Source organism: Sycon ciliatum, chromosome 11, assembly GCF_964019385.1.
Source record: "Sycon ciliatum chromosome 11, ocSycCili1.1, whole genome shotgun sequence".
Classification (NCBI taxonomy): domain Eukaryota; kingdom Metazoa; phylum Porifera; class Calcarea; order Leucosolenida; family Sycettidae; genus Sycon; species Sycon ciliatum.
This window is the reverse complement of record NC_088653.1, coordinates 12832154-12846753: the sequence shown is the minus strand read 5'-3', so window position 1 is coordinate 12846753 and position 14600 is coordinate 12832154. Positions and strand designations below refer to the sequence as shown.

At 47.2% G+C, this 14600-nt stretch overlaps 1 protein-coding gene across 1 annotated transcript in view; it reads left to right on the top strand.

Annotated features, from left to right (window-relative positions):
- Positions 1–8834: 8834 nt before the first annotated feature.
- LOC135827751 (aldehyde dehydrogenase 1A1-like) overlaps positions 8835–14600 on the top strand; it is a 17399-nt gene continuing 11633 nt past the window's right edge. Inside the window, exons 1-4 of the mRNA XM_065340201.1 lie at positions 8835–9116; positions 11862–11966; positions 13438–13578; positions 13982–14058. Coding sequence (XP_065196273.1) covers positions 9093–9116; positions 11862–11966; positions 13438–13578; positions 13982–14058 — 347 coding nt within the window. The 5' untranslated portion in view covers positions 8835–9092. The remainder of the gene's footprint in view (positions 9117–11861; positions 11967–13437; positions 13579–13981; positions 14059–14600) is intronic.

The following is a 14600-nucleotide window of genomic DNA, read 5'->3' as shown; positions in this document are numbered from 1 at the left end:
GGTGTTGAGCAATTTTGTATTTTGTGAAGAGATCAGCTTATCTAGCGTTTGGTTGTGTTGTATGGTGGTCTATATTTTAATTTGCTGGCCAAAAATCCTATTATACAGGATGTGAAAATGTGTGCCTTTTATGCCGTTGTTATTGGTCATCACAACCAATAATAACGGCATAATGGTTTTCATGGAAGTTGTAAATATGTTTGAGGGATGAATGTTTACATTTTAGATTCATAGGGCGATAATATTTCTGATGAATACCCATTTTCAGCAATAAATGGAAATTTGAGCATAATTGTTAATAGTGGAAATCTAGGGGAAGTCACAGTAATGCTGACGCTCACACATGCTCACATCCACAATCTCACCTACACGCACATGACTGTATGCAGAAACGTACAAAAACAGCGTTCATGGAAGAGAGGTGTGAGAAGTGGTTGAACCATGACCAGCGATGAGATTGTGTCATCACTAAACAGTGCTAACGCCACAACTTGGTACTGAACTATATAAAAATGACGGTAACATGTACTTCATAACAACATGACAGGACAGTGGCAACAGTTACAGTGATCAGCATCCAAGTTTTACATTGCTTAATGTCAACCTTCAGATGACGTGACGTCGTCTGGATTTGCCCACCTTCAGCCCCAGGACGGATTCAGTATTCCAGTAGCAATACTGAATGATAGGCAGTCGAGGTAGGTCGTCAGGTCTACAGGTAAATGGAACAGATTACCTGGAGACTTCCGCTCTAGTACAACCCTGGACACCTTCAAAGCTGCAGCGCTGCCTTACACAGTCGATCACTGACTGTGCCTGTTGTGTTCCTGCTCGATACCTGCAACCAAAGCTAATTGTAATGTTAGACACTGGAACCGTACTGTTGATTTCCAGCTATCACTTCTAGTGCATACACACTCATTTCATATGCACCTCTTCCCTCTGTTATCCCTTATCCATTCACTCCCTTGTTTTGGGAAGACGTTCCAGTCTGAATTTGGGTAAAAACAAAACAAAATTTATGTCATCATCATCATCATAATATGTGGATGTCCTCTCCTATCCGACAGTTCGCGTACAACATTTACTTCAAGTAAATGTGAGGATAAGAGTAATGGTGTGATGGATGGCCGTTTTAGTGTCTGGCACATGTACAATGCATGCAATGGTTTGGTGTCATGTTGCCAATGTGAAACCTCTCTCAGCTGATCATTCAAGGCACCTGACGTCAGGTCCAATCTGCCATGGGCCTGTGCGTGCCAGTTTCCCATTCGGTTGCGGGGCGGGGGCGCTTTGCTTGCAAGGGTGCTGTATTATAGAATGCCCTCCCCAGCGACATCCGTGCCATCCATCACGCTCGGCAGTTTCGCACGCAGGTAATCCCCTATACATGTGCCCTGTAGATGCTGAAGACAAGCGAAATCTTCTGCTTTTTCTGTTCTCTTTCTATTGTACCCGATCTCCCTCTGATGTACCGCTGACTCTACGCTGAAGATCTAAGCATTTTAATTCTCATTCTCATTATAATTTTCATATTCGCTTTCATGTTATTCGGTTCTATGCCCGTTTGAATTTGCGAATCAAAATATATACAAACAAACAAACAAGATCAAAATTAATGTCCTTCGCTGAGACGTCGCAGGGGAAGACGAAGACGCCGAAGTGGCAGAATTCTGCTGCGGGGATCCAGCAGAATAATTTTGTCACAGGGCGAGCACTGACAGGACTTCCAGATCTGACAGAACTGACAGAACTAGCCGAGCGCTGTCCAGGTGACAGAGGATCGCTGAGAGAGCGGGAAAGAGATCCAGCAGCTCCACAGGATGCCGAGTAGGAAGAACTCGCAGAACGACCTGAAAAGGCCATGGCGAAAAAATCTTGACACCACGTGCATCAACACAGCTACATGTATTCAGAAGCTTGCGTGAATCAAAACGGAAGATCTTCAAGTTTCGCGGTCCTCCTCGCGAAAGTTCCTTTCCTTTTTAGTTACTCGTGCCCAGACTACGTCTAAGTTACGAATTTTCGTTATGCACAACCTCTCCATTGCTACATAAAGACTTTACGTAGCAATAGCATTATGAAGTCAGTGTAGTCAGGTAAATGTAGCATTAGTGCTAAAAAATAGGTGTTACGTGTGTACACAATCATTTTACATTACATTTAGACTGGCACGAGGGAAACATGGATGCAGTGAATGGGATTTCGGTCTTTGACCACTTTGTGGTGGGTCTGATCTACTCACCTCCCACTGCTTAGGAGCTGCATCTGCGCCTTGATCCAAGAGGGTGGTGGCGTTCCTGCGGATGCGGAAAACTGGGCCTTTGGCCGAGTCTCACGCGAACCGTGAAATATTTTATTTATTATTTTTTTTAGACTTTATTTGAAGGATTCTCCAAAAGTAAATGGATACTTATCGGGGGAGTTTCCTGGAAGGGTGGATGAGACGAAAGGGAAGTGAAAAGGGAGAAGGGAAACTAGTACTTAGCAGAAACACTGCAAAAAACTACAGGTAAAACCACCAGGGAGAAACAGAATACATGACGAGAGCTAGATGCGAAAATCAGGAATTCCAGTGGTGGAGAATTTGTACGTTAAATAATGGTCCTTCAGGAGAAACCGAATTTTAGCAGAAGATCGCTCCCTGCGTAGGCTCTCAGGAAGCTTAATCCAGACCGTGAACTGATAAACCGAAAAGAGGAGATTTAAAGAAATGAGTTCCAGAACGAGGCAAAACGATAGAGGAAGAGTGGCGGCAGCTGCTGGAGATGGTGAAACTAAACTGGCTCAGTAGTGCTGGAAATTGGTAGAATACATGATGAAAATAAACTAGAGAGAGAATTTGACGACGCCAGTAGCTTGTAGTCGATCCAATCACAAAGTCATGTGCCGGTACAATACATGGCGTTGCACCTCGAGGCCGCTTGTTGCCGAAACCTGAGATTTCCGACATTATTGACAATGAATCTCTTTATGTCGCTCAAACCTCACATAATGCTCGTCTTGTTCCTTTCTAATGCTCCATAATGCTCTGATGCTCGGATAGTCTCCTAATGCCGAATATAATGCCTGCATTATCCGCTGGACCCTACCTCTGAGGCACGCAATGGCCGAGCGAATCAGCGCAAAGCCAAGCCGATACTGGACATAAGCCATCAGGACCAAATACGGCACCTTCCGCTTCTCGCAAAGCATTGTGGCGAGGCGCTTGTAAAGTGCACTAGCGCCAGTAGCGGCCTTTCTCTGACGTCCAGTGGCGCTGAATACGAGTGTAGTCCGGGAGCTGAAATCTGTAGGATGCTTTTTATTTTCGGGGTATGCCACTTCAGAGGGAGGACTTGAAACTTCGCACAGAGGTAGGTAAGGGTCTCTAGAGGACGATTTGAGAACTTGGCCGTCCCGAAGCTGTGCACCAATGCCGGTGCAAGGAGGTTTGTTCGCTCGTCGAACACTATTTCGTTGCCGTGATTTCACAGTTTTTGCGCCATTCAGCGCTTGAAAAATGGGGAAAATCAGCGGGTTTCGCTGACGTAACCAGACATTTTCCTGCGAATGACTCAATTTTGCTAGATTTTCAAGAGAAACACAAAGAAACACAACACACATGACAAAGCGAAACGCAAAGTCACACCGTCGATGAAGCATTTTTCATTCTGTTTGTATAATTGTGTCGTTCTGAGTTCTGAAGTAACATACAGTAGCTGGTTCGTCGGAGGAGGACATGACTGGTGTTCCTGAGATTGTCGTGCGTAACGGCTAAATGACTTGCCACTTGACCCTGATGTCGACAGGCAGGTCTCGTAGGAACTGTCCGTCTCCATCGAGGTGACTCTGGATTGTTTTTACCAATAGTGTTTTGTAGATTGATCCTCACTACAAACAAGAGTACTCCTGCTACAAACGATTTCATGCTAGTCAATGAGCGGACTGACAACGTGTGTTAAAGGTGGTAAGGTACACACCATGGCAGCTGCCTTGAACGGAATCTTTGATTATACCAGTGAACGTAGAAATGCATGACTTATCTTGAATAACGTCTCTTTGAATCATTGTTTTGTTGAAGTTTCGGATGCTGCACAATGACATGCGCGTACGTGGAAGCATTCACATTGTAGAAGATCATGGGATGATTATTTCCCTACTTCATTCAGTCCTTTGTGTGGTAAATTGAGTAGTAGTACCGTACTGGCAATATATGTTGCCGCAGTGAGGCCATGACGCGTTACATTGGCACATGTTTGCCGCACGCAGGGCGTTACATGCAAAGTCGCACAGGAGCCGTTACACAGGTTTCTATAATAGACTATATTGCCGCAGTCCTTTTTTCGCTATTGCCGCATCACTTTTTTGCTATTGCCGCATCATTTTGGCGGTGCCGACGAACACGCTTTCTCGTTTGCTCACGAACTTTCTTCTGCTTCACTAAAACTTTCTTTGCACGATCAGCAGCAATCCTGTTTTTCGTCTCCTTTCTCTCCTCATCCTTTCCTTTTTCACTTTCCTTGGGCGTGATTTTCTTCACGCCGAAGGCGCCGAATAGAGACTTCTGCATTGTCACAAGGAAACTGGTAAACACATCGCTCTTCTTCGCAAAACGACCTCGGGAAAGAAGAAACCATTGAGATCGCCAACCACTGAATGATGCGCCTTCGAGTGTCAGGACTTCCTGCTGCGTCCAGTTTTGAACTTTTCACCACGCGGTACACGTGCTTTAACTTTCACAGTTTTCAGCCTTTTTTTTGCAGTGCAAACTGCAATGAAAAGATCGCCGCACCCCGCCGGACGCGCGTTACGAAGTCAACGAAAATTTGTCGCACTAGTCTGGTCGCGCGTTACGCCGCTCCCCCCTGCGTTACGCGTTACGCGGCAACATATATTGCCAGTACGGTAGTAGACGTAGTATATTTTAGGAATTTCCGCAAACGCAAACAGTAAATGTGGCGGTATCATGTAGAATATAATCATTTTAAAACTACAGCTACGGTGCATCATATTTATGTGAACAAAGGCTGAATGCAGATATGTAAACAGTGTCATGGACGAGGATATGCATCGGCACCACCGCATACATCCAGGCAAGACGATGTAGCGCAATATCTGTGTTGAACGGTTTTTGATCCCTTCATCATGGAGAACAGTATCCATTCTCAGGGCCGTAGCAGGCGGTCCGGCAGGTCCGGCAGCTGCCGGACCAATATTCGGCCAAAAAAAAAAAAAAAAAAAAAAAAAAAAAAAAAAAAAAAAAAGGAGCTCACACATGTAAGCAGCTCAGGATGTCCACCTATGATGTATGCAATAAGTAGAGCCGTAGTGAGGTATATAAGCAAGTAAGTAGAGGTAGTAGATTCTACATGGTAATAGAGAGGTTCCGCACTACGTAAAGTTGAGCAACTTTACGTTAGTGGGCGGGAAAAACCCGTGAATTCGCGAGTTTGCACTCCACTTACGGAAAGTTGTCTACGGAGAGTACGTAGATAGGGCTCTGATAACGTAGCTGGTCCGTAAGTGGATTGGGTACAAATTTATGACTCTCTCCCCAGGTCGATCTGGTCGTACACTGCTGCATTCGGAGTTGCCAAGGGCAGCTACGTGATTTGAAAACTCCGTATGGCGGAACCCAGATGCGCATGCAGTTTACGTAAGACTTTCCGTAGATCGACTACGTTTTTTACTAACGTAATTACGTTATGCGGAACCTCTCTAATACTAATAGCAAGAGGACACTACAACATCGAGTGATCACTTTGAAGTTTGAACTCTAGTTGTACTCAAGTACATGTCATGTACATGTTGTTGCGAATACCATGTACATAGATCTATGTGGGTGTTGTTCTCTACTTTATGACCTCCTGCCATTCCTTCATTGCGATGTCCTTTCTCCTCCTCCAAGGGACCAAAGGTCCATTTTTGGTTCTTTTATCACATGCGTTCAGATACTGTTGCTATGCCTTCATAGGCTTCAACAAGTTCTGTTTGGACGGACACAACATGCTGATGCCCTTTTTCCTGACTCATGCAGAACATCCTTCTTCCTTTTCTCGCCCTATGTCACTCTGCATGGTCACAATTACATACAGTCATGTACATACCGGTACACGTACAATCATGTACATTTTGTACCTGTACAATGTACATGTACCGGCATATGTAGGAGTGTGGGCTCGGGGGGGGGGAAGCATCGAGGTCGGATCTTGCCGGACCAACCAATATGGGGCTGCTACGGGCCTGATTCTTCATCCGGTTTGCGATCCTCTGCTCTGTGCTGCCAACGACGTCCACTTGTTGCTCACATGTGTAGTGCTGCTGAGCGGGTTGCCACATTCGGACATGCATCGGCGAGTACCGTAAAAGCCCGTAATAAGGCCCTGGGCGGAAGCGTTAGCGACGGTCCAGAACATGGGCGCTAATGATTGGGTTGTCCCATTCGGACATGCACCAGCAAGTATAGTACAGGGTTGGGGTGACCCGTTGCACTAGAAGCATCCAGTGCTGTAACCTTTGCGATGTTTGCAGCTATGCCGAGCAGTTATCTCCTGGGTTCCGACTGCTGCTCCGTGGAGATGATAGTAGGGCACTAGACAGCGGCTTTGTAAATTGCCATTCTGGAATGCTACCTCAGAGCAGCCGATGATGGTGACGTTCTTGCACAGCATGTTGTTGGTACCACAATCACAGCAAGTTCACTGGTGATGATTAACTTCTGGCCGTGTGTTGCATGTTTCTGAGATTCGTAGATAATGACGCGCGCGTGCATGAGTGTGTGTGTTTATATGTATGTATGCGTGTGAGCATCTGCATGTGCGCATCCACGTGTGTGTGTGCGCGCGTGTGTCGTGCACATGTACACGTGTATGCGCGTGTGTGTGTGTGAGCATTTGCAAGTGCGCATCCACCTGTGTGTGCGCGCGCGTGTGTCGTGCACATGTACATGTGTATGCGTGTATGTGTGTGTGAGCATTTGCATGTGCGCATCCACCTGTGTGTATGTGCGTGCAAGCGCGCACGCGTGTGTGTGCGTGCCCATGTACACGTGTGTGTGTGTGAGCATTGGCATGTGCGCATCCACCTGTGTGCATGTGCGCACGCGTGTGTGATGAATGCGCGCATGTTCGCACACATGTATATGTGTGTGTGTGCGAACAGAGAGTCACATGTGTGTGTGTGTGTGTGTGTGTGTGTGTGTATTTCATCTCGTACGAAGGCTGCACCTTTCCACGGACAAGGTGTACTCACATGTGTGCGTGTGTGTGCACTCATGCACACTCGCACACATGTGAGTACACGCTTGCAAGCGTGTGTGGGCGTGCGCGCGTGTACACAAGCTCGCACACATGCACGTGCGCGCATGTATGTTCTATCTTGTTATGTTGCCTATCCCATGCTCTCCTTTGGTGCTGCCATGTAGACGTCTGTCGTAGTTCCTGTCAGAAGTGCATGTGGAACTGGCAGTGATTGTCATTCTACCTTTGTTTCAAACAACGTCTCGTTTTCGAGTTACATGATCTCTCACAGGATCCACAAAGTATTTTGTGCAAAAGCAGCTAGGCTCACCTGAACCAGTGAAGAACGAGTACCGGAACAAACAAGCTGGCAAACTGCAACGGAGTTGACACCACCAGCAGATAAATAGGCCAGGCAGAGTACCGACATGGGTGATGATGATCTTGCACGTCCGGTGACTGGTCACTGGTGCATACGGCTGTGGCACTGGCAGTCAGGACTCAGGGACGTGGAGGCCGACTTGTCAGCAAGCAACATCTCGCCTACTCTGCCGGAATCTTCGCTCGACTCGACCTCAGTCAGACCTGGAAATATACTTTTGAAACTTTGCTTGCACGCGTTGCAGAATTGCCGGAGTAGGCACGAGTATTATTGTGCACTATTGCTGGTACACACTCTATGTTGCGCTTTTGTCCAGAAGCGCCATGCTTCGTGACTAGTGGACCTGACGATGGCAATACTATTCTCACTTTCAAAGCCAAAATCGTAATGAAAATGTATGTCACGCTTTGAGAAAGTAAGCTTGCAGCGTCGTCATCTTCTGGACAGGCGCATAGTCACTGATTTGGAATTTTGAGCGTGCGCACCTACTTCTCAAACCGAGAAGTCGGCTGAGAACGAAAAACATTTGCGCCTAAATGCTTGACAATTGTGAATTTGATCGTCGAACAAAATGCGTCCTCGCGATGTCCGTGCACAGCTTTGGGAGTTTGGGATGGCCAAGAACTCGAAAGCCCTTCTCTGATAGACCCATAACCCATTGCAGAAGAGATCTTGTACTCCATCTCGCCCGACCTGGAGCGGCACTTTTTTGAAGGTCGGCTCCCTGACTAGTGGCACAAACACTGCATGGTCGACTTATAAGCTTACCGCACGCACACGCTCGCAGAATTTGCAGAACATCGCGGGTTTGAGCTACAAACCCGAAATAATAATTTTTGTTGCATCCTTGGAATCGGGATTTCCTGGAAGGACAGCTTGTTGCCATGTTGGCCGCACGAGTGATCTATTGTCATGTGATCTCTGACGGACCGCAGTCTAACCGTGCGCGTGATCTGGTGATGGTGATCGACATAATGTTTTTGTTTTGCTCATACATCATGATCAGATGACTTATTAGTATGCATTGTCGACGCGTCGCCGACTCTGATCCCGGGCCGGATCGCTTGATTGATGATCATGTGCATGTTCGGACTAGTAGTGTAGTAAAGACTGTATGTAACAATACTAACTTTCGTCACTGAGTCTGTCAAACTCAAAGCAACACAGTCTTATCTTGTCATACAGCCGTAGCTACCCTGCTGAAGCTCTGGGCGTCAAGCGCCTCAAGGATTACTCCGATCAGGTCGAGCACTCACCACTGGTCACGCTGTGCTCGAATCGGATTGGCCTGCGCCAAATACGATAGCGATGGGGACATCGCGGTCACTCTAATCGTCCGGCGCAGTGCCATAAATTCCAGAAGAACGGCCTCTCCACAGCTGGTCTGAGCGTTGCCATCGTCGTTGCGGAGGTCGATACTCTACTCGTTATTATCCGTCGCGAACGGGCAGCAATCGAAAGACCAGCGACGTGTCTGGCGGAAAACAGCCATGGTGGAGATCAAATACACGAAGGTGAGTGAATGGAACTGACGGAGAGAATGTCCCACGTACTACTGTCGTGGACATGGAAATCCAGTCGATTGACCGGGGCCGGCGCCCTCAGCGCGTACAGAACGTAGCAGAGTCATAATGCGAACCAGCGAGCTGCAGTGCTTATGTGTGTACTGCCCACGGCTGCATGGCCAACGCCCTGGGGCCGCTAGACGTGCGGCCGGATTTCCATGTCCTCAACAGCAGTACAGTCAGTGCTGTTCAATGAAATCCAACCCAGCAAATGAATACCACGGCGCTGTGCAGTCCTAGAGGCTAGACCTTCGAACACTATAATGGGCGCTTTCAATTACACGTTTACACAATTTTGGAACTGGTTTTTTAAATTCTGGAATGACCAGAATGAGCGGATTCCGGCCTTGTAAACGAACGACTGGAATTCACAACGCATTTTATTCATGTCATGTCACGAACAAAATTGATGGATCGTAAAAAGAGATCACGTACACCCTCGCGCGCACGTGGACCCAGCATCGCGCACACGCCGGCCAGGGAGGCTCTTCGCGCGCTTGAGTCATGACCAGACCGGTAACACACCGACTGTGCAATTCTGGCGCCAGAATTAGAGAAATTCCGCCCTCTCTTCAGAATTGACGGATTCGACGGAATTGGATAAAATCAATTCTAACGACGGAATTTGTCACTTTTGGTGTAATCGAACTGTGCATCAACAATAACTAATTCTAGAATTGACCGAAATGCGTGTAATCGAAAGCGCCCAATGTGAACTGGCGCAGGGCGAGAGTTTGCAGGACTTCGACCATATGACTGTGAGAGGTCAAGCACTACAGTCCATTTCCAAACTATAGACGCGTAGGGTTTTTGAAATATTTCAAATTTGGCTGGAGCTTTTTGAGAATAGTTTTCGGAATATTGCTCAGGTCCGCTCCACAATTACTCTCATATAGTTTCTAAACGATTGGATAACAGACGCCCAATTTGGAAAAATGTATGCACAAAGTGATCACAGATTTTGTGTCGTATAGATGCTGGCATAACGGTTTTTGCCTAGGTACGCGTCTATAGTTTTGAAATGAACTGTAGTACTGTGACATGCATGTGCTTTGAACCCCTGTTTGCTTTCGCTGTGTAAATCCCCCCCCCCCAGGCTGCAACAGATGCCGCATGATTGGGTTGATCTATGTTTGACGGATTTATGAAAGTTTGTACATTGGTCTATGCCCTGAGAAGTCTCATTACTCATTACTCATTTGGCGTACAGTGCATGACGTCAAGCGCCGAAAGGGTTAGGAAAAATCTTGGGATGATGATCCAAACGAACGGCGGCGAGACAATAATTTGATAACCACAATCAATAAAACAAACTGAATCGACATTGTCTCCACCGTTTTACATTGCATGAATAAAGTACCGGTATACACAAATGTCGTTTCAGCTTGTCTTATTGATTGCGGGTATCAAGTTAGTGATGATTCAATTGAATATTAGCGGTGTTCTGCTCTATGTTACGGGAACACGACGGCGAAGAATCCCGGGACCTCTCTTTGCGTTCCTGTGACGTAAAAGAAATCCTGTTCTGCTCTATGTTACGGGAACACGACGGCGAAGAATCCCGGGACCTCTCTTTGCGTTCCTGTGACGTAAAAGAAATCCTGTTCTGCTCTATGTTCGCGTTGATAAGTCACCTGGAATGTGCACTGAGAGTTTCCCGCTCCAAATTTGGCAGCTTTTTCTCCGTCTCCTTAATGTCGCCTCTCCCCATCCACAAACAGGCCCCTTCCCCTCCTCAATCTTTCCTTATTCACTCCTCCTCGACCTCAACCCCCTCTCCCTTCCTCACGACTCTCCTCACCCCCGCCCCCCCCCCCCCCTCCCTCAAAACCTCTCCTCTCTTCACCCCTCCTCAACTCCTCTCCTCGCCTAATCCTCTTCACGACCTCTCAACACCCCCTTTCCACTTCTCACCCCCCCCCCCCCCCGCTCTTTAACCCGTCACCCTACCCCTCCTTGGCAAACTCCTCCGCAAACGCGCTCTTTCCCTCCCCAACATTGCCCTGTCGCTTGCAGGCATGTTTCTGATAGACCTGGCTTATGCCTAACAACCAACGTGGACTTGTAGTTTACATGGCATGTGTGTACGCCGTGTGTGTACGTGTGTGTGTACGTGTGTGTGTGTGTGTGTACGTGTGTGTGTGTGTGTGTGTGTATGTGTGTGTGTGTGTGTGTGCAGAGTTTTGGGAATTTCAGGGGGTGTCGGCCGTTGGGCCGTTCAATAGCCAATCGAGTCATCTTTCCAAGATTCCTTTTGATTCTCTCTCGCCTCTCCCGGGGAGACCCATGTGACCAGTTTTGGCAGTGAGCAACAAGTACAAGTGTCTGTCTGTGCATACTCAATCTGTGGACAGAACTGTTTTGTCCTTTGTGGACTCATCAGCGCAGCACAGAGGAAATGAGGCTGAGCCTGATAGCAATGAAAAATAAAAAAGTTTCCAAAGCCATATTTAAACCAGGCCCGATAATACCTTGCCAGAGTGCTCAAACTGACACAAGTCACTATATGCACCTATTATGTATTATTTTGTGTATACCCAATGCTGTAGACAGCAAGTATCTGTGTATATGTGTTTGTGTGTACGTGTATATGTGTGTGTGTGTGTGTGTGTGTGTGTGTGTGTGTGTGTGTGTGTGTGTGTGTGTGTGTGTGTGTGTGTGTGTGTGTGTGTGTGTGTGTGTGTGTGTGTCTAGATCTTTATCAACAATGAGTGGCGTGACTCGGCCAGTGGGAAGACCTTTCCCAACATCAACCCGTGCACAGGAGATCTGCTGTGTGACGTGGCTGAGGGAGATAAGGTTAGTCCACTGATGCCCTACCTCCCCCCCCCCCCCCCCCCTTTCCAGTTAAGCAACACCGAAGGCATGTGCATGTAAAACGCAGCACAATCAGACCTCGCTGTACTGCACACATCCATTTCCACAAAAAAATATCCGGATAGGCGAGGGAACCGGATAATCGAAAACACGTTCTGTATGTATGCATGACATATGATGTTAATCGGTAACCAACGATTTTCTTCCGCACGGCGAGGGATCCGGATAAAAAGAGGATCGGATAATCGACGTCTGAGTGTATGTCATCTTGTCACGTTTCCGATACTGGTCATTATTATTTTACTGTATGTGCCGTCGTCAGCCTTGTGAATGAAGACCCTAGATCGGGCATGAGAAAAGTATAAGCTTGCGGTAACGTCGAGGCCGAAGGTCGGCGTTGTTGGCTTGCCTCGCCAGCACAGGTTCCTTCATGAAGCACCTACGCTTCCCATTGTTGTGTGGTGTCCTGCTACTTCTCTTCCCTCTTCTTACTACGAGGTTGTGTCTTCCCTTTTAAAAAATCATATTCGCGAGGATTCACTGGTTTGAGGGAAAGACACAAACGGGAAATGTCTGAAGAAAAAATTGACTGTCACCACCTCATACTCGCGAGCAGTCGTATTTCGTGGGGTTGAAGCATGTACAAGTAGTCACTGTGTCTGAGATCGTGTTGTAATTAACGATCAGCCATGTCATGAAATTCAAACATCTACCCCGTTTGTTGTTGTTGTTGCTGTGTTTATTTTAATTCGCAAACCAAACGGGCAGATCTGCCCAGTGAAAAGGTGGCGAATGCAGATAGAAAAGCAGTAATTAATGAAATTGGGGAGGGATGTAATACGGATAGAGGTGGAGGTTTGCCACTGTTAAACTTGACCATCGTCGAAGTATAAACCACATCGACTCTTTGGTTTACTGATGTGTAAACTGTGACTTATGCTCTGGAAGATATGATATTCACAAGCTTGACTGTACGGTGTATTGGCTACTCAGTCTGTGCACAGCGTGCTGTCCCGTACTTTGTGGACTCATCAGTGCAGCACAGAGAAAATGAGGCCGAACCTGATAGCAATGAAACAAAGAATCAGGTTTCCAAAGCCAGGTTTAAACCAGGCTCGAACGTCAAATTGGCTAGGCACTATATACAGTGTAGCGGGAAATTTTCGAACGGAATTTATTTTCGTACGATTTCGTACACGGCCTCTTTTGTACTAAAATTAATTCCGTACTAAAATTTGTTCATGTGAAATTATGTACACTATACATGGGTACTGCTTGCGAACACATGTATTTAGCATGCAGCACTGTACGAAAATAAAGTCCGTACGAAAGGTCGAAATTTGGCTTTGTCCAAAAATATTTCCATCCGAAAATTTCCTGTTTTCATTTTTCATTTTTTTCTCACATACGCACACGGATTATATAAACGCATACGCACACTCCTGTACTTCAGGCTGATGTTGACATTGCAGTGAAGGCAGCTCGAGAAGCATTCAAGCTTGATAGCCCGTGGAGATGCATGGACGCTTCTGACCGAGGGCGACTTCTCTACAAACTGGCTGAGTTGATCGAGCGAGATAGTGACTACCTTGCGGTGAGTTTGATTTTGAGTTTACATCTGTGTGTGTATGTGGGTGTGGGTGTGTGTGTAAGTGTGGGTGTATGTGTATGTGTGTGTACACATGTGTGTGTGTATGTGTGTGTATGTGTGTGTGTATGTGTGGGTGTACACGTGTGTGTGGAGGGGTGCGTGTACATGTATGTTCCTGCGTGCACGTATGTTTGCGGGTGTGTTTTTGCATGCGCACGTGTGTGTGTGTATGTGTGTGTGTTTCTATGTGGGTGTGGGTGGAGGAATGAGAGAGATACAGACATGCAGACACACAGGCAGACAGTGAGACAGAGAGTGAGAGAGCGACAAGGGAGGAGTTGGAAGATGTCGGTGTAATATGTGAGAGAGAGATTGTTCCTATTCGTACGTGTTGTGCCGTTCTCAGAGACTGGAAACCTTGGACAACGGCAAACCTGTCAAGGACGCTCGTGGTGATGCCGGCATGACGGCAATGGTCTACAGGTGAGCTACGTAACCAGTGTCTGCTCCAGAGCCGGGTCAGGTGGGGCGGCAACCCGGTTGGGGAGCAGGGTACTTGGTCCCGTTTGGTAAAAGAACACGGGGTCACGTGCTACCCGCTTGGGAATACATAAGCTACTCATACATTGTACATCAGGGTGTCCTAAAACATTTACAGCTCCCTGATGCACATGACAGGGCCACCGGGATCGGTCCGGTTGGTCAGGTTATCACCGGACCAAACATTTTAGACACGAACACCTGTTTACTACTATGGAGAGCATGTGTACCCGCCATAAAACAAACAAAGTATGAAAGGCACTGAAATTGCCGTAACAATCAGAAACTGCTTCCGGCGGTCCTGCGTAAAGTAGGCTAGCGGCGTTTGAAATTACCCGGCTCAGACCCGGTTGGAAGAGTTGTGCCCTGGTACACTTGTACCCGGCTCTGACCCGGTTGGAAGAGTTGTGCCCTGGTACACTTGTACCCGGCTCTGACCCGGTTGGAAGAGTTGTGCCCTGGTACACTTGTACCCGGCTCTGACC